We start from the raw sequence: 27734 nt of genomic DNA, 5'->3' as shown, positions 1-27734 counted from the left end.
CTTAAGCATTCTTCCTCCATCGCATGTGGGCATTTATATGATGATTAGTGGTCAAGAGCTCATCTTTCTCATCATATGTGATTAGAATAGCAGACAGATGACTGGTACAATTCCCATTAAATAGCCAGGAAACATTTGATTTCGAGGCTGGGGGATTAAAAGGTTGCAATTCGAACACAAGACCCATCAAGGAGCTTGCGTGTGGTCCAATCTCAGCCACTATACACAACCCTAGTCTTTGGGATCATTAAGAAAAGTCTACTCGATTCTTCTGTAAGGAAAATATTAAAAAGTGGAAGTGGTTGCTACACTATTTAAAAGGAACTTGTTGCCTGTATCCCTTGATCGGGACAACAATCCTAAGTCCGGCCAAATGCTTTTTGAAACACCTTGATCGGATTATCCTAGACACTCGATCCATCAAAACCCTTATGACGCTTACAAGATCAACATGCCCCCCTTGTTGGGACCCAAGAATTGTCTTTCACCATTGATGGTGAAAGCGACTTTATGCATATTTTTTCTCAAGTACGAAACCATAGACAGCACCACAAAATTAGCTTCATGTTTAGAGGGCATACCTTTGAGTAGCTAAACACAACATAAAGGAGTGTCTATTAGATATGTAAAACGCAAGGTATGTTGGAAGCTCTCATACAGGAAAAAGGAAATGCCTTCGCCTGAAAATATTTTCGCTTGAAAAAGGGGAGAAAAAATAATAAAAGAATTCTCTTTTGAATACACATGATTCTAAATACAATCACAACTGAGAAAAACTTACAGCTGCTACCCATGATTTGTGATGTTCGAGCCGAAGACGATCAACACCAACAGTTCTCCATCTCCACACATCAAATTTTTTATATTGCCTGTCACACCACCTCAGTTAGAGGGGTCTTAGCAATGTATAAACGATGATGGTGGTGTTACCTAAACTTGCTGCCACTTGGCAGAGTTACATGTCAACACTAGAGCCAGCGGCTTCTTGGAAAGTGAAAGGGGCCTCCTAGCCTTGTAAAAAAAGCCGTTAGATGCATACATGGGTTTCATCATCACCTTTGTGGTTGATCAGAAACCGGGGCTGGACCAGAGGTGATGTTAATCCCTGCACCATTTTCAGGTGGGGGTACAATGCCCCATTTCCCTTCTGCTTCTAAGGGCTCGAGAACATGGACCCCGCCATCAGTTAGGCCCAGAGCAAACTGATTGGGTTCAGATGGATGAGCCGCAATGACAAGTGGATATACATTTGAGCTGAAACCAACAGGTTTGAGTTAACCATGATTAGTAAAACATAACACGTTAAATCCATTCTTAGTTGGTACAATAATGGTTACACAGTACCTGAGATTAGAAGGCAGATATGCTGTGGGATTAATTCGACACCTCAATCTAAGGGTCGAAGAGGTAAGAACACCCACACTACCATCCGCAAAGCTTGCGTATATCAACTGGCTATCACATGAATATGTAGCATGTGTGATTGCACCACTTGATTCTCGAGGAACAAACTGTCAACACAACCGATTTCAACAATAAGAAAAATGAAAATGAACAAATCGCATGGCCACAAGTGAATTGGTTGGGTTAGGGTAAAGCATGCAACACTTGTGAACTTACTTCCAAATGTGAACTTGCTAACTGATGCAAACCAACACCCTACGCTCTACACTTGTAAATATACACATTCATGGAAGCTTACAACACATGCAAGGGAATACCCAAGAATATAAACATGTAAAGAATGTATGATGTTCTTGTGACCACGAACTCATGCCCACATACACGTGGAGTAACAACATGATTATCAATATCTGAGTCAAAAACTGCCTTGAAGTGAACCTCATAGAAGGGGAGGAAATACCATTGAAAAAACATGCAATACAAGTATGTGCAACCAACCTGTTTAAGACATTCAAGTCTAGGTGCTTCGTATATGGCTATCTGTGTTTCATGGACAACCAGGAAACGCGTTTGATCTTGGTGAAACTGCACACGTGTCTCTGCAAGAGGCGCTGGAACTCGCCCAGTTGGAATCTGCAAGAATTTACTCGACTGCCTCTCCCATCCATCAGTGCCCCAAACACAAATCTGAAAAAAAAAAAAAAAAAAAAACAAATGTGGCAAAATTATTGTCCTATGAAGCAAAAGTACAAAAACAAGGGGCCAGCATTACTAGTGAAAATCATAATAGGAACCGCCGTTTTTGTGCTTGTGTAAATAGCAGTGATTTGAATGGATGGACCAAAACAAACAATAAGCACACAATGACTCTTGAATTAGTTAAAGACAATGACAAGGTTTAGGCATTACTACTAAAAATCATAATTCACATGCTTAGCTGCAACCGGCACCAATAATTTTGTGCTTAAGCATAGCACAATTTTTGGTGGGCCTCATCATGAGGTTTAATAATGCATGAGGGACTACTTGACCATACCTGAGCATCAGCACCTGATGACACAAGCACATTTAGTGCATGAGAGAAGGCAAGACCTGTTATTCTCTTCTGGTGCCCATTGAGCTTGCTTTTAACCTATGCAAAGTCCGGTATCAAAGAGAACAAGATATCAATGTTGAATTGCTTATTAACATATTTAAACTCAGAAATCTTAGGCTTCTATTCAAGAAGAAGAGCAAGACCTCATCAACTCGGACATTGTAGATTTGAATTGAAGAATCCTCCATGCCTATGGCAATTATGTTATTATCTTGTGGATGGAAGGCGAGAAATGTAGCAGCTGGTGGGGGAGGCATGAATGTTGTCATTGTCTGCATTAAAAAACATATACACAATTAAACTTCAAATTGACACTATCCCGTACATAAATATGCTTGTGAAATGTCATTTACCTTAAATGTCATCATATTAAAGAGAGAGATTTTCCCTCCTGATGCCGACATTACATAAGAATCATTCTTTGACAGAGCAAAGCAGGGAACAGCTTCTTCAGGGTTAGTATCACTTATCTCATTGGTCATTAATATACCACTGGAAGGTTGCCATAACTGTGGGGCTACACTAGCAGTTGCCTACACAAAACAAGTATTTGCCTTATGTCAAGATCATGGAAAATTAGAAACCCCATGGTCAATCAAAGATTTCAGCAACAAAGAGTTGAGTTAAAACCTTTCCAGTTAATTTTCGATCATTCCTCTGCCATTTCCAAAGCTTATGAACAGCATTAGATGTTAGCGCCAATATGGCAACCCCTGAATTAGTATAAATCAACCTAGAAACCTGAAATTATTAAACATGATAGATGAGAACCAAAATAAAAGAACAGCCCATGGAATCAATCAATCAATCCAAGTTTACATTAGCATTTCATTCAAGAGAACCTAGACTTTGATAACCTAAATGTTTCAAGCAATGTGAGCTGGGAATTTAAACATTAACACAAACAAACCAGACAAAGATCCCCACAATAGTCTATGGTGGTCACGTCCCAATAACATGAAAGACTAACATGTTAAGAAACAAAACAAAAAATAGTTTAAGTTCAAAAAACTGAGATCAGATTATAGAGACTACACGTGGACGCAGGGACTATAGCAGTTATGAAAGGGTACAAGGATTTCCTGCAGTTTCTTGTGTTAAAAAAGAAAAAAAAAAAGAAAAAAAAGTAATAGCAACCCATGCTGTTAAACAAAATCAACAAAATGCACCATACTGTTTTCAGTTTTTGGTATCTTTGATGATGTTCACATTCCCCAGTATCTATAGATGCTTTGATATTCTTTCCTTCTTATATTGATGCTATGAATCAAATTATGAATGAGATCTAAAAAAATTGAAATCCTCTTCTTTCACTAGGACGAGGCAAATAAAAGAACAAATGTAGGAAGGCTGGTGACTAGATTACCGCCCATATTTTAGGTAACCACTAGGGGCAATAATGACTTTCCAAGGAGCAAAAATGTTATTTTTCTCTTAAAGAAGGGGGAAATGGCTAGTACAGATGGGAGTTTATTTTTATTTTTATTTTTTTGAATAACTGCCAATTATATTAAAACAGAAAGACTGAGATGGTCAAAACAAAGGTATAGAAAGGAAGAGAGCACACAGAGAAAGAAACAACATAGGAGATAAAAGTAAATCCCAGACAAAGGTGTCAAGGGGAAAGGTCGTCGAAAAGGGCGAGGGCATCCTTAGTAACCCCCTCTCTCGCTAGAAAGTCTGCAATATCATTTGCCAATCTACGAACATGCCGGAAGACCACAGAAGAAGATCCAATACGGTCCATGATCTCAGCAAAGAATCTATCAAACCTCCAAGGACGCGAAGATGTTCCCTTCAACCACCGAATGACATTAAGGGAATCTTCTTCAACATCAGACTCTCAAACATCCCCAAGGTCAACAAAATAATGCCTTGATGTACCGCCCAGACTTCCGCCTCCGTTGCATCCGCCACACCAATCGGCCCCTCAAAGGCCCAAACAATCTCTCCCTGGTCGTTTTGCAACACCCCTGATCCCGGATGGACCGGGGTTCCCAAGGCTAGATGGGAGTTTATCAACCCCTTAAACACTGGAAACCCCATTCTCCTCTCCTTTTACAAATTGAAACCACCTATAGATCACTTTAGATGTCACTTTCTCTCAATTTTGGTTTCTCTGACAGTTTATTTTTCCAACAAAGAAAGACAAGTTGCTTCAGCCTGGAATCGACTTGAAAGAGATCGCAATCTACATAATGCTTTCGACAAACGTATACATCGATAAGTTATTATTTCTATTACCTTTCCCTTGTTCCTTCTCCAGTTTCCTTTTTACCTCCCATGTTTGATTGTTTGTTTTGGCCTCTTTGATTTTTCATAGAATGACTTCCCAGTTTCCACTACTGGACAATAAACTTCAATGGATAGAAGTTTGTTTTCCAGATTGAGGAAAATAAGAATTATGTTCTTTGAGAAGAAAGTTTGAAATAATCACAATCTTGAAAGTATAAAACTATAGCACAGACTTGTGACACGTTTTTCATGGAGACAATTATGACGCTTTTGGTAGTATATCACCCCCTTGTTCCTGGTCAGCTATAAACATATGGCACACACTCTCGCAACTATAAAAGAACGGGTGCTTGTACACCTCTGTCCTTATCCAACGAGGTATTAAGATACCTATACATTAGTTATATAGCCACTGGCCAATGCAAAGAAATCCGATTATTGGCTCTTGTCAGCCGATATTAAATTTCATTTTTTTCTCAAAAGAAATATTCGATCAAATAAATCTGTTAAGGAGAAGAAGATGAAATAGAGTGGGAGCCTCGCGGGGGTGGGAGGGGGGCGAGGGTGACGGGGACTCACGGGAGGCGTGGGGGGGCAAGGGTGGAGAGGATTGGTGGGAGGGGAGGGGGTGCTGGGAGGGAGAGGCGAGGGTGGGGGGAACTCGCGAAGGGGGTGCCGGAATCGGGAGGGGTGAAAAAAAAGAAGAGAAAAACAAAAGAAGAGAGAAGAGAGAGGAAGAGGAGGAGGAAGAAGAAGGATGAGATGGTTTTCTATGGTGGTCCCTAGGGCACCATAACCGTAGGGATCTGATACCATGTTAAGGAGAAGAAGATGAAAGAAAAGAGTGAGTTAGGGTGTGCTCCCCCTCACTTATGTATTTATATAAAGGAGAGAACATACAAATGCCACTATGCCCTTAGGCATGTACACAACATACAGACACATACATCTAACAAAATCCAATATATTGGCTGATATATATCACTAATATATCAGATTTTTTATTTTTACTTTTTAATCAAAATATTTGTTGACAGATGAGATGGGTTCATCTCAATTGTTGAACATTTATCATCCAATATAACAAATAAATTCATTTATACCAGCCGATAAAAGTTTTGCAATTTATCATATTCTATCCTATCACTTTTGGGCCCATACCCAACAAAAAAGGGATATCTCAGCCAAGGTATCGCCCAAGTTAAAACCCCTCCTTTCGGTTTTTTTTTTTTTTTTTTTTTTTTTTTTTTGAATGGTAAAAAAAAACCCTCCTTTCTGGTAACTGATAAGGTATGTGCTACATAGGCCAATTCCCATAAGTGGGAAGGGAGAACATTCACTGCCCAATCACATCACTCACTGCAAGAGATTTGACAAGTATATATTGACAAAACATTATTACTGGCAGTAATAATTGGTTCGATGTAATTTATTGTAAGATCATTGGAGTCTCACATTAAAAAACGAGTAGTGTATGTCTCTAATACATTTTGCTCAAGTTATCTACTCCCAATATTCAATTCAACATAAGTATGTTAGAGATTTTATTTGCTACACAAAAAACTTGGCAAGATGACAACTTGTTGCGAAACATCATTATCTTCGGTAACATACTGACAATAAGCATGCAGTTCATTGCATAGATAATTAATATTGTAACACTGATTGTTGCCACCTCTCCATGGTGTCTTAGAAATGTGACCAGCAGACATTTGCTAGAGATTGTCTTGTTTCCCACACACATAGTGGGTCTATCTTTTGTAGACATGTAAACTAGGTATATGGGCATTTAGTTATAGGTTTCGGTTAAACGTAACTATATGTACGATTGACACTTTGATACCAAATAATGTAGCACAAACATACAATTGACGCTTTGATAGCAATTTATGATGCAAGGTATAACAGAAATAAAAATCCAAGAGTCAATGGATAGCTCTTGGTTAAAAATATCAGCAAGATACGCCAAATCTAGAATCAACTAACAAGTTAAATTACTACAGAAAAACTCAACAACCTTCAATCGATAATCAACCCAAAAGAATGAAAATTGCAGCAGAAAATATATCTAAACCAGGTTGATTACAGTCGTGGTCAAACCTACAAAATCCTGCAGAAATCTTCGCAATATTGGAGTTTTCCTCTCCAAAAAAATCCCATAAAAATAAATAGTCAGTGGAACCCTAACTCCATTCTTATTTCAAAAGATGGGGGAAAATCTCTCTAAAACCCAAATTAAATACATGTATAAGGAGCAGATATGGCATGACCAATAAATAATTAGCGCATGGAGTCGCTTATCGCTTTGCAGATATTTGCAGGCTATGGTCGTAATATTTTCCACAACCGGTTCTCCTCAAAATGATAAGTGACTTCGCGGGTGGGCACAACAAGGTGATCACATAAATAATTCCAGCTCTCTTGCATTGTACATTGTCACCCTGTAAAGGACTACTAGCACTTAGCAGTTGCTCCAGCTGTATGTAGAAGAGAGAGAAACGCGAGGCTAGGAAGAGAGGATGATAAAGGTGATAATGATGAAAGCTGGAGAGAGAATTATTCCCAAGATAAAGTTAAAAACCTTTCTTCCATGCCCTGCACCAAACCTGCAACTTCGCACCTCTCCAATTATCTCCTTTCTCTTATTCTTTTTCTCCTAGGACATAGAAGAAAGAGGAGAGATAAAGAACACTGCCTCTCTTTTAGACAATGAAGATATTAAACAAAAATATGACATTGCTATGTATATTGTCATCATCGTATCAAATTCAAGTTTGTTTTTCTCCTCTCCCCAACGCGCCTCTGTCCTCCTCTCCGTCTGCTCTCCCCTCAACCCACTCCTTTATTCTCTCAAGCAAGAGATTAAAAAAAGAAAGAAGCATTGGTCACATCAATCATGATAGGAGCACTAACAATAGTGATGGGGACCACCCTCAGCCCCATATTAAGCTTTCGTTATGGAAGGGGGTGTCGTTATCAGATTAAGGGGGAGCATTAAAGTATCTTTTGGGGTGTCCTTGTCAAACTTACTATATATAATAAGTTCGTATTTGCTAAATACAATAGATTCATACTCACTAAAAAAAGTATGTTCGGTTTTACTAAAATAGTAAATGCGAGTTATTAAAAATAGTAATTTTCAATTAGGAGCTTTAATTTGCGTTAAGTTGTTAATTGAGCCATAATAGGATTAGGAGTTAAGTCTCAATAGAATTATGAGTCTTACTTTTTTTCTATAAATGTAAGGCCATTGGCCTCTTTTGGAGAATGAAATAGAAGATTGAAGATTTTTGCTCCCAGCAATGGTGTTACCTTGCTTAGGAGAAGACCCTTCATGGGTTAGTGTGCTCTCTCATCTCTTCTCTCTATCCTCTTTTAATTTTTTTCTAGCCTGCAACCTGCAAAGCTTGTTGTCCATAAACCTCTGCAAACCTCTTTTCCCAACCCCGAGATACCTGATGCATCCCCTAGACCCCTTTATCGCTTTACTCTCTCACCCGCAACCCTTACTACACCCATGATAGCCTATCTTTCCATCCTCAATCACCCTACCCTTACCTAAACAGTCCTTACTAAATATCAACCCAGCCAACCAACCTTCTTGGATTGTTCCAACACCAACAATCCCTATAATCTTTGTTTCTGCCCAGAAGTTCAAACCAGATTCTAACAACGGTATACCCTAATGCCTACAGGTCATCCTAACCCCTAGAGCTGAAACGGTCCTTTACTGTTGAAACAGTTCCAACGGTCCTAGAACCAGTTTTATTGCATAAAATCTGCATCTAAACTTTAATCCTATCAACCCGATCCATATTCCCCATCTTATGCCTTTAAGAACATAGCCGTCCTACGGCAAATAGGATCATCACCTTCTTCTTATCGATGCTCTCCCTTCTACACATCTCTATGAGGAGTGGCTGTAAATCCTACAAATTGTTGTTTCTATTCCTATAAATGAGCTTTTGCATCTCTACAAAGGTTTCATGGTTCGATTTCATGGTGCATTTCGATCGTGACTGAAATGGTAACATGTCGGTTTATGATGAAAATTTCGGTCAAAATCCTGTAAAATTACATAAACAGACAGAAACATATACAAATGACATACATTTAAGATGAAACTTTAGGAAGTGCTATAATAAGCAAAATACAAACTCAAAATCCAACACATGAGCAAAAAACCTACAGATAATGGTTTAACAACATCAAAGACCTAGTGACATGCATTGTTGTACATGTCTAATAATTCACTAGACGCCACAAAGGCTTCAAGGGCTAGGATAAATAACTTTTAAAACCTTCTAATAAATAAGCTAGGGTATAAGCCTAGGTTGCTAAGCTTAAGACCTGATCATCCTCAGCTAAGTAACTACACTATCTAGATCCAAATAACTTAGCTTATGAGCCAAGTCTAATTGTTCATTTTATTTATTTACATTTTTCCTATGATTTGTGGACATGGACACGAGTGTTGCTTGTCGAAACGCACACGGAGTGTCGGACACGGCAAACTCCCAAAAATTAAAAATGGGGACACGGCTAAAATAGAAAGTACATATAATCATCTTTTGCGGACGCGGATTCGTGTGCCGAGTTTGGACACTGATACTAGGCATCTGACATGGCAACCCCTAAAAATCTAGAAATAATATCACACACTTACACATGCATGCATATAAAGTTACTGAAGCTTCTAGCAGTACATTAAAAGTGTCTAAAGGAGTGTCGACACGTGTGGACACGGGTGTCGTGTCGTGTAGACACGTGTGCCGGCAATAAATTCAAAGTGTCGGCCAAATCATAGTATTTTTCATATGGGAAATGACATGTACTTCCTTGCTTCAATAATGGCACTCTTCTCTTTATCTATACTGATCATATTAATTATTAAAGGCTGATATATTCCTAAAAAGCTATCAACAATTAATCAAATAAGTGTTTAATAAAGAGGGGAGTGCACCATCAAAACAATGGGGTGCAGATATCATTTTGTAGACACCCCATTTTGACCGGACCATTTTCCCCAAAATCGAATAAATTCTCGAAATCGAATAAAATCCCAATCCTGAAGTTGAGTCGAGATCCTGGAACCGAATCTCAAAATTTTCGAAAAATCAAAACCCGAAAACCCTAAAAATGCCCATTTCCATATTTTGGAAATCGTTTGAAAGCCTGGGTGATCTCTGAACCCCATTGGCATCCTCCGTTCAATTGCCCTGATCCTCTATCTCATTTTCGCAAAAATTTGAAAGAGTTATAAAGTACCCGTGAGTTTTGGTATTAACGTTCTCCCATTTTTGGTACCTCTAAGCTCCAAATAGCATTTTCGCTAGCCCATCGTGATTCTCGTCTCGGTGTTCAAAAAAAATTTGTCAATGGTCATCACCGTTCCCAAGGTGCCCTGTAAGAGGATATCATGAAGAAAAGACAAGTCGAGTTTGTGCAAAAATCAAAATATGGTTCTGTCAATATCATTCCCCCCTTTCAAGCGTAGAAAGTACGTTAAAAAAGGTTGTCCATGGAGGAAAGAGAGGGCAAACATATGTTTCTCTTTATAAAAAAGGGGTGGGATAGCCGAGCGCGGGTGCCCATTAAAGCAAATAAAAAAGGGGGGTAATAGGGATGTTGATAAAAATGTAAAATCCTCCTCTCAGGAGGGTATTTTTGGAAGCTTGCATTTCTTTCTCTACAAGCCACAAGCATAAGCCATCAGATCAAAGAGGTGAAGTGTAGGGCTCAGATCATCTAGAATGTTCTAGGTTTTAGGGTTTCTAGGGGGGCATTAAGGCTAAAAGAGAGAGATGGACGGCTGAGATGAGAAGGGAATGAAATGGACGGCTCAGATTAGGAGGAGGGTTTTAACCCTAGCTATAAAAAAATAGGAATCTCGTGGGTAAGGAGAAAGGCCGAAATTTTTCTAAAGAAAAAAAGCAGAGAGGGAGCTGAGCGAGAAAAAACCTCTTCCTTGACCACCACCACCATCCTCAAGTCCACCACCTCCATCGAAAACCACCACCACCGGCCATCTTCTCCGGCCTCACTCCGACATCCTCCACCCATACCACGACCCCCATCCTCCACCATCACCATCTACATCACAGCCACCCAGACTTATAAAACCCAAACCCATTTCATTTGCATCTTCTTCTCCACCCAAACCAGCCACCAACTACCACCGCCACCCTCGGCCACTATCAACCACCCAAACCCACAGCCACTATCTCCCAAACCACCACCACCAGCTACAGCCACAACTCCGGCCGACCACTGCACCTCTACCATCTCTGCAAACCGAAACTCCACCCCATCACTACCACCAAAAATCCCAGCCAAAATACACATAGAGAGGAAGATAAAGAGAGAGCAAGCCGAGAGAAAGGAAGAGGAAAATAGAGAGAAAATCCATTTTCGAGTTGCAGAGAGAGAGAGCGATTTTTTATTTTTATTTTTTGGCTTCTCCTCCGGCGATCCCACCGGAGATCCAACCAACCCCATCACCACCACCGCACCTCCATCTCTCATCTTTCCCCCTCATTTTCTCTGGTCACCCAAACCCACCCCCATTAAACCCATTTCGATCAAACCCTCTACTCATTTCATCACAAACCCACACCCATCTCCTACACCACCGAAACCCCACCAAAAACCCATCTCTGCAACCGGCCAACCCCACTTTTGGCCGGCCAACCCCTACCAATCCCCAACCACAAAACCCATTTTCTAAAAAACCGAAACCCATTTCGGTATTTCGAAAATCCGGCACCACCACCACCGTCCTCTACCTCCAGCTCCACCACCACCCAACCCTTCGAAAATCCCCCATCGCCCTCCACCTACACCTTCCTCAACCCCCAAAGCCGAAACCCATCTTCCCCACCTCCAAAAACCGAAACCCACTTCAGACTCACCCAGATCTAAACCCCAGTTCTGCCCAACCTAGAGCCCATCCATTTCATTAAAACCCATTTCAAGACCCCATTCAATCCAGCCACTTGGTTTCCTCCGACAATTACCTTGGATCTAACCACCCCTGTGTAGCTGAAACTCTTGTCATTTGTTCATTCATTTCTTGCGGCAACGGCGAGGGGATTTCGCAGAATGGATCTTGATTCCATCTCGGACAACGATTCAGGTAACATCTATCCCCATTTGTAGCTTTCATTTAGAGGATAGATCAAGGTGAATTGATAAATTTAGTTCGTGCAAATTCCTTGTGATGATCAGCAGTATGGGGTCTCTCTGTTAATATCTTGTTTAATTTTTAAATTTAGAGGAATGGATCGCATCTGTGATCCGAGTAGCTAGACCCAAATACTAGCAACTGAAGAAGTTTCTTTTTTTTGGTCATCTCCCAATTTCATGGTAGCTGGTGTTTCTAATGCGAATGGGCCAAGTAGTTTTAATGACTCCTGATGGCCTCTAATCGTAAAGGGCATGGTGAATTTAGTGTCAAAGCATTATAGTGCTCATATCCATGCCCCTGGACTTGTGGTGTTAGCACTAACCAATTTTAGCACCAATGAACTTGTCTTTTTTTATAGAAATTGGTTCATCAGAATCCATCTTGGAGGTAAAATGATAATCTCGTATGGAGTGTTGATGGATCTAAGGCATGATGAGATGTTGCATTGAAAAGAGAATGGTTGTAGTTATATCATGATGGAATGTTAATGCCTGCAATTTTAAATGGCTTATCGAAATCTGAATCTGAATTTCTAAGTTTAAAATTTCCAAATGTCTTACCATAACCATTTACATGAAATTGATTTTTGTTTCCAATTTTGAGCCACCACAGCCTTCATGTATACTGCTCATTTTAATCCATACTTTCATCAGGTTTTTAGCTTGGATTGTAAATTGCAAGTTGTTAAAGTTAAGGGATCTTTTTCACAGACAAAATAAAGTAGAAGACTTCCTTTGCAGATACCCTTTCTTCTCCCTTTTCGAGATGTACTTTGGCTTTGGTTGAGGTCTCTTCTCTGGTTCAGAATTTTATCAATTTTATTTTTTTGAGGGTTCTTTGTCGATTTCCAGAGTTTTCTTAGGTTTAGGAGGCGATGACGGGATGTTTCCTGAGCCAGCCCCTTACCCTTCTTATCCCCTTTCTTGTCCTAGGACTTTCCAGAGGGTTTAGGATTCCGTCTTCTTCAGGATAATTGCTTCTTACAGGGTTAGGGGTTTCTTTCCTTTCCTCAGTTTTGGGTCTTCTCTTCATACGTTCCTTAGGGATTTTCCTTGCATTTCGGGATCCCTATCGATTTTCGGAACACTCGTCGGGTTTTAGGCGACGACGGACGACAACCTCCTGAGCCAAAACCCCCTTTCAATCAAAAGGGATAAAAATACATAAAAATCAAATAACAAAAATCCAAAAAACATCAAAAAACACTCAAAGCGTATTTCGAAAAGCTGTTTCGAACTACGTTGGCTTGATCCCTTTCTACAGGGTACGTAGGCAGCTTGGGATCGTCATCCCAAGTTCAGTCAAACCTTTTCAATAAAATCGTTCAAACTTTTCAATAAAATCCTTTAAACCCTTCAAAAAAATTATTTCAGCATCTGAAAATATCTTTCAAGCTTTTCTCAAAAATACAAAAAACCAAAATGGGCAAGGATGGTGATTGCCAGGTCACTCGGAGCCTTCTTTTCATTTCATTTCCGATTTTCATCGTGGTTTGCCGGTCTTATCGGTTTTCTGACGTTTTATCGGGTTTTGAGACGGGCGATGACGTAGCGTGGCCCCTTCACAGGGATTGTCCTCGCTGAGCCCAACGATAGGCTATGACGATCGTGAGACTTATCCGATTTTAGCGGATCAGGATCACTGAGCTCGATTCCTTTAGAATCGCTCCCTGAGTCTATCGTATGTCCCATTTTCTTTTCCCTGGCATCCTGGGTTTGCGCATACCGTCTATTTTCTGATTCCTTTCTTTCCTCGCGTCTTTTAGCTTATCATGTGTTTGTCTTTGGTTCCATGTGTGTTTACTTTCAGCTTGCTTGTTCCTTGTGCGTTTAGTTTCACCTGCTTATTTACTTGCTTAGCTGTGACATTTATTGGCTTACTTATCATGATCATATGCTTAGCTGTAGATATTTACCGCTTTTCTGCTTATCATATCTGCTATTACTTGCTTAGCTGTAGTTGTGCATGCGGATGTTATTGCTTTCCTAGATGTGATGGGTTAGGATTAGATGCGGTGAGTTAGGATTTGGATGTTTATTTTCTTCTGCCCATCCCCGGGTCATGCATGCATAGATGGACGTTTTCTCGGGGATACTCGTTCCCATTTCACATGATTTTAGCCCAAAACTCTTCAAAATTAACTAAAAATGGCATAAGAGACCAGGTGTTTGCACTTGGGCGAATTGGGGGCGCTTAACACCTTCCCCATTCGTCATCAGGCACAGACTTTTGTATCTCTGGTTATCCGTTGCAACAGAGTATTTCATGGGATCCAGGGCCTACTTCCCTGGATGGCGACTCTTCTTTGTTATAGGTACATCTCGGTTCCGGGCTAGTCCTTGAATCGAGAGGTATCTCATTTACATCGCCACCCATGCTGTGAGTGGCACCATTTCGAGAGTTCCTTGGTAGAGCTCTCCTTCACATTGTGGAGATCTTGGAGGATCGGCGCGGGATCTCGTGCCCCTCGCAAACCGTCCTCGGGATCGGGGTCCACACATTTCCCTTTTCATATTTATCAAATATTAGCAAAAAAGGAAAAAATTTCTTGATTGTCCAAATCACTACATCAACTTTGCCAAATCAAAAACTTAGCCCAAACTAAGTCCACCCTACGCTTGACTTTCCCAACCTTGCATAAAATACCATCGAGCAAATGGGTACTGCATGGGTGATCTCTTAGAAACAATGGAGGAGATATGAGGAACACATTTGTTCGCCTATTAGGTATCAAGGGCTCTAATAAAGCCAAAGTGCATACCTTACTAAAGGATGCCAACTTTTTTTAGTTCCTTTTCCAAACCGTTGATGATCAAACGTGACTCAACTAAATCAATCCATTGGGTGAGTGGTGAATTGGTGATGGCTAGGTGAGTGGTGAATTGGTGTTTCTTTCACCATATTCAAAATGAGGCCAATGAGGACGTGTGCTCACTTTCAAAGGATATTAAGCTAGACCTTTTCGTGTAGAATAAATTCATAGAAATGAATAAGTTCTCCCATATTTCCTACATTAATTTAAGTTTTATTAGTCATTATATAGGGAAGACTAGAAGTTCAAAATGCACGGACAAAGAGAAGATAGGTGGGATCGTGCATTTAAGAAAATATGACAAAGAATGGAATAATTGTGCATTTGTACTATTAGAAAGCATGGAGTAGCATAAACCGCGTACATCACCACTTTAAGAACATTAAGGAGAATGCAGTACATTGGGACAAGGAATAGATAAAACATCTGTGATTAATATCATATGAGAACAAAGATGGAATCAATTGCTTGGTGACAAAGGCACATCCATGACATCAGATGACATGGAGGCAGCAAGGTGCAAATGGGCCTACCCAAACCCAAATCCAAGAGGCAAGGGCCCAAGGCCCCATCCGAAGAAGAATCAACCTAAATCCAACAACCCGACAACCCAACCCAACCATACCATTAACTGTTAGAACTTAGAACTGAATAGACAAGCAAAGCAATATCACCATAAAAGTGTTTTGAATTCCAAATATGTAAAAGAAAATCATAAAACAAAAAGTAGCAAGATCACTATAAACAATATGATATATAGGGGGCTGGTATAGATAATTTTAAAATTAGGCACGAAACCCCATACCAATTTGTCATATTTCATTTTCTTTTAATTTTATATGCATAACAGACATGGTGGAAAATGTGTGTATGTATGTATTAGGGCTGCAACAGGGTAGCCTAGGCCCGCCCTGATTGGCCATGATTGGGGAGAGAGATCATGCGCATCCCCGATACTCTTAACAAAGATATGATGGAAGTCACATGAAGAATGCAACAACACTTTCCTAAGTAGGGCAGACCAAATGTACTGCTGAAAATCTCCATCGTGAGAGTTGGGACTTGGGAGTACGGTTGCCAACTTGGAATGGTGAACTAAGGAAATACAGATCCTCAGTTGAAAATTCAAATGGGGAGAAGATTGATAAATGATAGCTCATTGCAACACCTTCTATCCTTCTTAAGCGTAAAAAATACAGGGCTGTACATGGGCTCATGCTCTCTCCCCAATCATGCCTTTCTTCCACAAATCAATTACTCGGCGACACAGAAAGCCTACAATGCACATGTCGCCGGGTCGGGCTAGCCCAAGGTATCAACCCTGAGCCCAACCCGACTTTGGCTCGGGCCTGCTAAAGTGAACCCAAGCCGGTTGGAAAATCCAGCCCAGACCCTGTTCGGGCTAGGGCGAGTCCGGCCTCCCAGGGCCAAACTTGCACCCCTAGTATGTATAAATAAATATGTATGTATAATATTACAGGTTGGGTCAGGTCTTGTAAAGCTAAACTCAACCCAACCTGGTCTAAAGCAAACCAAGCGCCGCCACCACCCCACCCACCTACAAACCAACACCCAACTTCCAACCCTAGCTGAAACCTACGGGTAATTGGCCAACTCTATGTGGGGCAACGCAATTAATATCACCTTTAAGTATTTATCTGATTGTCAAAGTTCAGCTTAAACTCTCCACCGACATTTCTAATGTTGCCCTAGCGTATTTTCTTTCTTTTTTGAATGGTCCAGTGTGTTTTCAATACTTTTATTCTTTTAAAGTATTTCTTTTTTACCTAAATACATGGAAATTTCCATTGCTCGAACCAAGTCTCACTTTCATTGGATGCTTCATGCCATAAAAGAAAAGTAGACTTGTGCCACTACTAAACACGACAAAAGTCGTGCCTCTTACAATGGATTAACTTATAAAACAGTAAATGATATCAATGCCAATATGGACCACCCAAATGCAATAAATGTAATCATCCAGGACTAAAAAATCTGAAGCCCATACATATTTCTACTAAGATAGCATTCTTTTACCATGGCATGTTGACTTTGACTCTGTCTAACAAAGAATCTGGTGCATCTTCCATACAACCTCGAATAATGGTTCATCTATTCATTAGAGATGGTGTTGTCTTGCACCACCATCCTAGCTTAGCTTAAGTTAAATCTCAACTAGAAGAGCATCTCACCAATCTAGAAAGGTTCTCGATGGATTCACACCACCACGCTAGAAAAAAGTCCCACTTCTTTATCATGCATCCACGGCCTATCAAGTAACAAATTTGCAGCACTTATAACGATAACATCACATCATACAAAATCATTTTTAAACACCAATTTTAAAAGAAAGCATACATCTTTGAGTTACTAGGATGGTGGTCTTGTCAGCTCATGCAACTTTATACAGACTTGGATGTCATTCTAGTGTCAGCTTCAGGCACACAATGGTGCTCTACGGCACAACATTCATGCTGCTTCCCCCATCTATAATCAATCGGCATAATGTTTCTCCACATTTAACATTAGTGCCAAAAATAGTGGTACGAAGCCACTCAATATGTTGATCTGCAGAGTGTCTTCTTCCTCATCAAGGTCTTCATCAACAACAAATCTTCCCTTATTAATCCCGCTACATTTTAAAAAAATGTATTAATCCCCACTACTCTGAATAGCCATATGAACCTAGGCTTTGTTAAACTTCCCTATAGATCCCACTACTTCAAGTAGCCATCTGAACCTCAGAATATTACCCAAAAAAAAATTCCAGGTCCTAATTAACACTATAAGTTATCCACATAAACAATTTGATGGTCATTTTCATCTTCGATCGAAAACTCTTTTTTGGAGCTCTTCCAAACTTCTAAATAATGATTGTATCAATATGGTCATGCGACTGTGACTTCCAAAAATGGACACTTCTTGTTTCCTCTACAACTCTTCCAAGGTCATGTAGCTTCAACTGATAATATGCTTCTATATTTGGCAAATTTGACAGACAATTGATGTATGCATGTATGGTTTTATTTTATTTAAGAAAGATGTCGTAATTGAAAGATTCCACAACAAGAGAATGTAACATCAACTAGTTCAAATAGAACCAAAATGTAGTTTCATTTACATAATAGGAAAGCATATCAACATAACTTGTTTGTAGTGATTTTCCTTCAAGGAAAGCCTTCTTCACATTAACCGGTTGTAGTTCTGACTTACTCGATACTAACAATATCACAATTTCAGAATTTAAGGCTAAGCACATCCGTATTTATCAGAAAGGAAAACATTGGCTAATATGTTCATAAAAAATTGTAATATGAACATCAAATTGCTGAGTATACTTGCATTTGTTATGAAACACCTATCAAATAAACATGATTAAAAAACTGTTAATAAGAGATTTCATTATAGTTTGAAGTTTGAACGTTCATAGTATTTCCAACGGCCAAGTTCATCAAAAAAGACAACAATGGCTAAAATGTTCACGAAAATTGTAATATGAACATCTAATAAGCATGATCCAAAAAAAATGTTCAGAGATTTCATTATAAATTGAGCGTTCATCACATAGCTAAATGTAGACCTGTCTGCATCCACATGTTATTTTGTAACAACTAAAAGGTAGCTAGTGGGATGAAGTCCATACCTTTATTGCTAATAAGTTATCCGGGAGCCTTAAGGAGCGGCATTGAGAGGGTTCATTGATTTCGGTCAGCTTCCAGATCAGGGATTTGTCTATTGACTCATCAGTAATTTTGGGTTTTACATCTACCACACTTCGGCCGTCTCCATTCTGAAGAAAATTAGACAGAAATCACAAGCAAATTTTTACAGCACACTCAATGCATGTTAAATATCATAATTGAAACTCTATAATATGGATCATGATCACATATTTTAAAGTGAATTAATTCCACTAACACATTTAAGAGCTGAATAAGACACTAAATAATGAAAGCATATGATCAGTCCCAAGACAGGGAGAAAGATTTACCAGACCAACCAATGTTGTAATTGGTGCTCCTCGATCACCAACCCCAGCACTTGTTCCAGCAGTGGCACTGACAGCTCCTAATGGGCCAAGTGCGGATGCCTGCAAGATAACTCACAGGTTGCATTAAATGTGCACGCCAAGATCTACACAAATTTCAAAGTGAAAGCTACCTTTGACATAGCCTCGGAAGCAACTCTCAACGCATCAAATGAACGATTCTCAAGGGCATGCAGCAGCCGAAGCCCATCAGCATTTGCTAATATTTTGATGCCGTTATCATTTGTTGAGACAGCTAGTAGCATTCCTTCCTTGTTAAACCGAATGCGAGGAGAGCCCTTGAGATATTACAGTTGTTAGTAGTGTAGGACCCCATTTTATCAGGACAAAAAGGAGATTACATAAGAACAAATAATTCTATTATGATATTTACCTGTAACCCTCCATCTGCATCAGTAGTTGTCAAGAGGTTAACCGTGTCCATATCCCAAAATTTGATCATGAAATCATCGCCAGCAGCCAAATATCGATTCTTAGTGGTATCAAACTGCACAACCCCTAATGATCTCTTCCGAAAACCCTGATATGTTCTCTTTACTGCTCCTTCACTTTCATTCCATTCCACAATGTATGAATCACCTTCTTTGCTGGTCCCACATGAGAAAAGCCTAAGAATCGTCCAAAGTTCATGAGAGAAATACTTCAGTTAACAATAAAGATATTATACAGAGTGCAGCTGTAACCACTCCAATGAAGAAAAAAATAATACGAAGAAAAGGTATCCCTCGTAAGTAAACCTTGTCCCATCAGCACTGTAGGCCATGGTAGTACACCAATGACCTGGCGCATCATAGTCAACTCTTGAGCCCAAGTTATCATACAGCCACGCCTTAATCTTCCCATCAAGCGCGGTCGAAAAGATGAACTGAAAACAACAAGTATCCAGTTAAAGATTCAAAACAACCTCCTGATGCCAAGACATCCATACAAAACTATATCAAAATGAATAACAAAATAACAAAATACCTGAATGTTTTCCTTGTAATGTGGACATACAGAGTAAACAGGTGCTTCATGACCTTCAAAAGTGTACTGCTTGGCACCACTAGCTGCATCCCATACCTGAAAGCACTCAATTTTTCAAAAGCAAGGCCCCAAACTTCAGCAAATTGCATGCAGTGAAATAACCAACAAACCTTGATAGCCTGGTCATCACCGCAAGTTATGATGCATAATTGCTTGTTTGGGTGAGAAAAGGCAAGATCATTAACACCGCCAATATGAGCATCAATCTGCTTGACCATGACAAAATATTTAACGAAAATAAACATACAAAATATTTAACGAAAATAAACATATATAGAACAATTTACCAAGCAAATTACATAGGGAAATATTATCAGCGCTGCTGTATTTTGATGATCGCACTCCTCACTTTGTTAAAAGTAAAGTATGGCCCGCACCATAGGATGATCCAAACCGTCCATTAGATGGGCCACAGCCTAAATAGGTTGCGCCCCAAAAATCATTTCCATAGGTTGATCCTAACCGTACGATATGTAGAGGGACTAAATGTTTCTACGGATCGGAGGGTTAGGATCAACCTATGGAAATAATTTTTGGGGCACAACCTATTTAGGCTGTGTCCCATCTAATGAATAGTTTGGATCATCCTATGGTGCGGGCCATACCGTATTTGTAATAAAGTGAGGAGTGCGATCATCAAAATACAGTAGTGTTGATAACATTTCCCATTACATATCTAGGTCTCCTGCAGGTACTGAAGACATTTAAATGGTATACACTGATGGTACAAACCTCAAGATGTTGCCTCACGTCATCACCTCCATGGAAGGAATATATGTGCACAATATGCTTGGAATACGCAACTCCTGAAACAGTCAAAGGTCATACACGATATAAGAGTAGCAACATCAACAAACAACCACTCTACACTCATTCTTTACAGTATCCTCTTTCTATTTGTCTGTCAAGCAGCGGCGGTCATAAGCTACTAACATATCACAAAGTCAAAACTAATTCTTTCTTAAAACATACCAAAGAGATTGCTATCAGGACTCCACATCACACGGTTAACAGATACAGCAGGATCCTTGACCAGAGCTGCCTGTTTTTCAAAATAATTGAAGAGACTTATTTCACAATTACTGTTTTAAATGCCAAATTATATGGTTGTGTTCTATAAAGAAGATGTTGAACTCGAAAACCTACCTGCAGAGGCATTGAACATGCTTTAAGTTCCCAGACCTTGAAATTTCTAAGAGCAAGCCGCTCTCTTGAAGCTACCTCCCACACTCCAATATCACCCACATTCGTTCCAACTGAAATGAGAGTCACCCATCAATCAGATGCCAGATCAATAGGAGTACAGTAGGGAACCTTTTCCAGTTATGCATTAAAAATGCAGAGTTTCTCTAGAAAAAAAGAAAAAGAGATGCTTCAAGACAGAAAAGGCAAACCAAGAAGTAGGGTCTGTTGCATGGGATGGAAATCCATGCTCATGACAGAAGAACCCTGATTTAGAGTCATAACAACAGTCTTGGGCAAATCATCAGAAGAGTACAAGCTCTGGGCATGGCTTTGGCCAGCATATGCAACTGGCAAAATATTAACAGGTAGATTGACCTGAAAGGCATTTGCAAAGGCAAGGAATGCAACATAATCATTCTTTCAAAAAGTAGCATTAAAGTACAAAGTATAAACACATCTTCTCAATTTAGAACTTGAAAGAAAATCGAAAATCTGAGAAATAGAGTCACAAACAGTGTATATGAACGACGAATATCTAAGCTAAATATATAATACCTCATCCGATATACCCATAGGCCTTGTTCTTTTAAGAACATGCTCAGAATCTGCTGTTTGATAATCGACTGAAGGATTACTAGCTGGAGGAGTCCTTGGACGCTTTAGGAGAGAGGCTACCATGACGAACACAATACCGGATAGAACAAAGCATATAAGGTAAGATGAAGTGACTAGATATGCAAAATTGAAAATATAAAAAACGCCAAATGTAAGTCATGTTGCATGGAAGCAGAAGCTACCAATCACATATGCACTGAATCAGTTTGGCAAGAAAGGGTACTTGTCATATTTACCTGCATTCATAGGAGCACTTAAAGATATGGGGCCTCCGGAAACTGCAGGATGAGGCATGGAAGAGGGATTTGCCATCCACCCTGCAAGTGATGTTGGAAGAGGAGCAGGTGCTGGCTGAAATGGCTGAACAAATAAATGCACACATCAATTCTCAACAAATCAGTAATTCAATATAAGATGTCAATCTTATGGGACGTGGAGTAGCATATTTGGATTTCTTACCCCGTGAGCACCAAGAGGTGGAAACCCCCCTGCTTTTGGAATGGCTCCCATCAGTGGATTAGTCACAGGAGATGGTGCACGAGCACCATTGGGTTGCCCACAACTATGGTCAACAAAAAGGGTCTTTATATCAGGGTTAGGTCTAGGGTTCTTACAAAGCTGATGTTGCCAATTCAGACTGCAATGTGAGAGAAGACACACACCAAAATTAATATCAATAAGTTCGTAGAAGTGAGTAAAGTGACGTGAAACTAAACAATATCTAATGTTACGATGAGAGAAGATGGTGGGAATGTACGAGCAATCAATCACTACAACAAAAGCCAACAACATGTCATACAAAAGAACTCGAGAAAAATGGGAATTGAAAAAAGGAAAGCTGCCTTCCATAGAAAATTACCTCTGATTGATGAGTGTTCGAAGTCTTGAGGTCTTTAGGTTCGGGAATTGGAGTTTGTCCCGGAAAAGGGGATTAGCCTCAATCAATTTTTTAAGCTCAATAAGCATTATATTCCTGGCAGACTTGGTGTCTCCGTACTTAGAAAGTTGCTCATTTTCCCTGTAAATATGCGGAAAAAAATTGAAACTTGATTTTATGATCAAAAAGAAATTATAGCTTTATAATGAAAAAAAGCTATGATTTGGCCGACACTACGAATTTATTGCCGACACGCGTGTCGTGTCGGCACGTGTCCTGCCATGTCCGACACGACACGCGTGTCCACCCGTGTCGACACTCCTTTGGACACTTTTAAATAATCTGCTATAAGTGTTAGACTTAATGTGGGTGTGTAGACACGTTTTTGTGTCGTGTCAAGTGTGACATTCTATTTTATTACTGCCTATTGCATTTACCTCTATGATTTGGCCAACACTTAGAATTTATTGCCGACACACGTGTCCTGCCGTGTCTGACACGACACGCGTGTCCACTCGTGTCGACACTTCTTTGGACACTTTTAAATAATCTGATATAAGTGTTACACTTGATGTGGGTGTGTAGACACGTTTTTGTGTCGTGTCAAGTATGACATTCTGTTTTATAACTGCATATTGCATTTACCTCTTTTATTATTAACTATTCTTTTATTATTAACTCTTTTTTAGCTCTTCTTTAACTAATATTTGTTGTTGTATACTTGTATCATATATACTTTCTATTTTAGCCCCGTTTCTAAATTTTGGTGGTTTGTCGTGTCTGACACTCCGTGTCCGTGTCGACACGCGACACTCGTGTCCGTGTCCACAAATCATTGGAAAAGAGATATCACTGCCATACCTGAAATTATCTAAAGTGAGGAGTTGGGTTATTTCCTTGAACAGCTCATCGTTAAATGAGGAAAACACTCTCAAGTCCTTGACAAGAATGTCTACTGCTTTAGAACGATCATTCCTAATAAAAAACCATACAAATAAAAACAATAATTACATGATTCAGACACATCAAACAAGGCCCTATTAGCCATTATTAGTATATAGACTGTCATAAATACTAGTACAATGAAAGTAAGAGATCCTATCTACTGACTTGTCGAGGGCTTCAAGGTATTTCTGCTTGCGGATCTCAAAGAAGATCTTCATGGAGTAACGGTTGTCGTCGACCTTGGTGAAACCAGAGAGGTATTTCTCCACATCATCCCATTCCCCGTTGTGGACAGCATCCTCAAAATACTTCATGTTGAAGAAAAACCCTGACTCCTGCTCCAATCTTTCCAAATCCAACACAGAAAGAATCAAATCATCAAAAGAAGAAAAATAAAATAAAAAATAAGATTTTTTCAAGCTAACGAAGAAAAGGAAGAAACGGTGTGCATACTTGTGAACCGTCTCCTTAAATTTCTCTTCATCCAAGAACTGAAGTATGAGAAACACGAGCTCTCTGCTGAGAGAAGACATCGTCGGATCGAAAAAAAACCCCCTCGGATTGACCCGATTGACCCAATTCCCCTGTAATACCTAGAACAAAAAAAGCTAGGTTTTAAACATTTTTCCCTTATCAGAAACCAAAAAGCTTTGCGAAAATCGCCATCAATAAATCCAACCCAGAAAAACAGAAACATATAATAAAAAAATAGAGAAAAAAGAGAGCTTTTACTTACCTCTTCTTCTCCTTCCTTTCTCTCCTTCAATTGATTACAAGAAAGGAAAATAAGAGCAGATCGGGTGCGAAGATCGAAGATATCGTTCTTATAAGGTTTGGTCTTTGAGGAATAATAGAGAAACGCATTTGGGTTTTGGGGGAAGATACCATACGAAAACAGTGTGAGGCGAGAAGAAAAGCTAACAAACCAAACTAAATACCAAAAACGAAAGCGAGGGTTGTAGAAAAAAAGCGAGATGATAAGCACGACTGCTTATACATTTTTTTCGAGTAAATGCTTATCATTTTGATAAGTGATAGGAACACCGACTTATCTCTATTATTTAGTGGCCGGAGACGAGGGCTTCCTCCGGCGAAATTTGCGGAAATCCCGAGGGCCGGCGAGAATTTGAAGGATTCGCGATCGGATGCTTTTTGGTGTATCGCACCCACTTTAGGATAATTCGCACCCCAGTAACTAGAATTGACGTTAAAAAAGCTGCCACATACCCTCCAGGGTGCGAATTATCCTACAGGGGGTGGGAATTTATTATCGCCCAGAACGAGAGAGTGATTCGAGTTCACTTTCTTGTCTTTTTGTGGACGTGTACTCATGGCGTTTTTTTTTTACAAAAACGGGAATCCGTTTTGCGAGACATATTCTACATATAGTAGGGCTGACGTCAGCACGCTGGACTTTGAATATCTCGTTCTCCGTAGACGGACCCATCTTTGAATACGGAGACTCCGAAAAAAAGAGACGGGGTGTATTTACTAAATTCCAAGCATGAAATTTTGGAAGCGAAAGGGACCGGCATAATGGTATTCCATCACATCTGTAGAAAAAGAGATGTACGGTTTGGATTCTCTCTATTGGATCTCTCTAGGCTTTTTTTTGCCTACTTATTATACTTGCACTATTTATAATTGCACAAAATCATCTTGTCTTTTATTATTTAAACAGCCCTCAAGAGATTATTACAGTTCCCATAAATCTCTAAGGTAATTAAAAAAGAAAAGACAGGCTGAGTTTGTACAAATATTAAAACATAGAAGTGCCAATAACGGTGGCCATGTTTCGTGTCTCCTTATATTGGGATTGTCATGTTTTGATAATTGCACAGACTCAAAAAGCTCGCATAAGACGATTAAAAAACAAAAGACAAGCTGATTTTGTGCAATTAACAAAACATGGTGGCGTCAACATCATCAGCCTATTTTCTCTTTCTTCTTAATTAAGTTTGAAGGCATCTTCTTTTCCAAGACAAAAACAAAAGAGGATATTTTAAAGTAAGGTCATGTGTTACTAATATGGAATACAATAGATAATAACATGTGATTATGATGCGGACATGAGAACCACTCCGCCCCCTCCCCCCGCCCCGCACGCTTCGGTTATGAATAAGTCTGTATTTAGGGGTGACCTGAAATATAGAGCCTCGTTTTTTATTGTTACACGCCATGATAGACTGAAGGGCACCCTTGCAAAAATCAGCTTCAAGGGCGCCCCTATTGGTTAATTTCTGCAAAGTGTGGCCCGAAAAAGGCTGATGGCGCCTAAAAAAGCGGATACTATGTTGATTTTGTGTAAATCATCCAATAAGGCCGCCCTTGAAGCTGATTTTTGCAAGGGCGCCCTTCATTCTGTGAATCCTCTAATTTTTAGTGGAAAACTCTTTTGTGAGAATCATTGTTTTTAGGGAGAAAAAGAGGCAGTGTAAGGCATGGACCCATGCGAATGTATGATTATTGGGTCCACGAACATTGTTGGTCATTGCCAATCCCGCTCATTGTTCTTGGTCCCTCCTTCATCGGATGATTAATTCTAGACCTTTGATCAAGTATAATGAAGAGATGTGTTTAAGATGCCTTTCTAAGTCGTTGATTTTTGCACCACCTAATCTTGTGAATGACATCTCTGTTCGGTATTACTTGGAATAACTGGTCCACTGTGGGATGACGGATGACCAGACCAACGGTTTTGACCGCCGAGCACATATTCCACATGAACGACTAGAGATGTTTGAACAATGTGACTTCCGCATTGTTAAAAATAATGTGTCGGTCCTATCAAATTCTACATAACACAACCATAAAGGCCTGTTTGGATGCAGAGAAGATTTTGAATTGGATTTCTCACATTTGCAGCCCTTTTTGCATTGTAAATTGGATCGGATCAAATTCTTGGATTTCTAATTCAACAGCTGACAGTGAAAAAAATCAGATTTCTAAATTTGCTGTGGAAATAAGAAATTGGAAATCCACATATCTAGTAGTTCCTCCACCCTCTTTGCTCCTCAACCTCTCCCCTCCACTAGCAAGTACCCCCTTCCCTATCTTTTTCCCTCTACATGAGCTGCCAGATCTATTCAATTTGTATTCAAAACTCAATTCCAAATCCAAGTACAAAATGGGAGGTATCCAAACGGGCCCTAATGGAAATTGTAAACACCAAAAGTCATGTACATCAAAGAAAAGGGAAATAATCGCAAATTCCTCAACTTCATCCTTGCATGATCGGCAACCATTGAACCCTGAAAGATCAAACTCAAGAGCACTCAATGTCCAACCGAAACGACTATTACTTCTCATACATTCGAACTCTTTCTATTTATCTCATCTTACTTAAGGTATAACAATACCTTATATTTTAGGTTTGTTAAATATAAGTCCCTGTCTCTCTCTCCCTCTCTCATAGGCTATCTAGAAAACCTAGAGATTAATCTTAAGATTTTAGAAAAGAAAATTGTCGAAACTCAGTCTCCGCTCTTTCCTATTCCCGTGATGAAATCATAAGTGAAAGTCACAATTGCATGTAAACAAGACACCAATCCCAACAGTCTCTAACTTGGTGTATTTTGCAGTCAACATGAATCTACACACCCAGCGGATATGTGTAGCTTATTCCAAGTCAATTCACCTAACATACGCTGAAGATGGACCTCAAATCATCCTCTCAACCGATAGCTCACCACTCACCATTGTCTATAATATGAAAAAACTCATCTCTAAACCAACTGCAAAAGAGACCTTGTGCACGCGCACATCAATTTGTTTTTATTGGAAAAATTAGTTGATCAGATTACTACAAATCTTAAAGTGTTGAAACAATTAACATAAAGAGGGATGATCAATGGCTTAATCGAATCCAAAACAGTAGGTCAAATCGAACTTAGTTACTCGGACCCAAAACAGGTTACTTAAACAAACCTAGGTTTGTTAGTCGGCCCCAAATTAGTGCAACTCGGACCCAAAAAATCCATGTACTGTTAAATAGTCCAGAATTGAAATAAAACTTTGGAAAACAATTTGCACTTATCTTCTTGACCAAAATTCTTTGCAAAAATCAATTATTGATGATTGAGGAAGGCCTAGTCGTGCCACATGGTTACCCTCCTTAAGAATCATATCCGCTCCCTATGGTACAACGTGGATCCGCTAATTGATGCTCCAAGATAAAACAGTCAAACTGATTCCAGCCCAAGTATACTCACTAATTGGCTCACATAGAACCACCTTAGAAGTTAGAATTGTGCTCAAACATGGAACGGAAGGAGGAGGAAGAAAGGAGAGAAATCCGGATCTATT

The 27734-nt window shown here is 39.6% G+C and overlaps 1 protein-coding gene across 1 annotated transcript; it reads right to left on the bottom strand.

The window, feature by feature from the left end:
- Positions 1–588: 588 nt before the first annotated feature.
- LOC143879427 (topless-related protein 1-like) lies at positions 589–24346 on the bottom strand. The gene is made up of 26 exons (XM_077381805.1): positions 24166–24346; positions 23883–24022; positions 23595–23774; positions 23346–23459; positions 22467–22625; positions 22067–22244; positions 21844–21967; positions 21548–21663; positions 21202–21367; positions 20954–21063; positions 20780–20849; positions 20540–20613; positions 19918–20013; positions 19748–19843; positions 19519–19646; positions 19155–19389; positions 18895–19059; positions 18725–18823; positions 18377–18523; positions 3131–3241; positions 2854–3033; positions 2644–2772; positions 2441–2536; positions 1903–2091; positions 1345–1511; positions 589–1254 (listed from the first exon to the last, which is right to left on the bottom strand). Exons 2-26 carry the CDS (start codon positions 23960–23962, stop codon positions 1053–1055), a joined length of 3411 nt encoding a protein of 1136 aa, XP_077237920.1. The 5' UTR covers positions 23963–24022; positions 24166–24346; the 3' UTR covers positions 589–1052.
- Positions 24347–27734: the final 3388 nt, after the last annotated feature.

Source organism: Tasmannia lanceolata, unplaced genomic scaffold (genome assembly GCF_043159265.1).
Source record: "Tasmannia lanceolata isolate RefF3 unplaced genomic scaffold, GAP_Taslan_0.1 ptg000006l, whole genome shotgun sequence".
Classification (NCBI taxonomy): Eukaryota; Viridiplantae; Streptophyta; class Magnoliopsida; order Canellales; family Winteraceae; genus Tasmannia; species Tasmannia lanceolata.
Note: the sequence above shows the minus strand (reverse complement) of the source record. Positions and strands in the feature narration are given on the sequence as shown.

What these genes read in the sequence shown, in the direction of transcription:
- LOC143879427 (XM_077381805.1), bottom strand. Translation starts at nt 23,962, where the DNA reads ATGTCTTCTCTCAGCAGAGAGCTCGTGTTTCTCATACTTCAGTTCTTG. An exon ending in ACGTGAGGCAACATCTTGAG is followed by an intron (nt 20,014 to 20,539) that starts GTTTGTACCATC and finishes ATGGTCAAGCAG; the next exon opens with ATTGATGCTCATATTGGCGG. An exon ending in TTAATATGATGACATTTAAG is followed by an intron (nt 2,773 to 2,853) that starts GTAAATGACATT and finishes TTTTTAATGCAG; the next exon opens with ACAATGACAACATTCATGCC.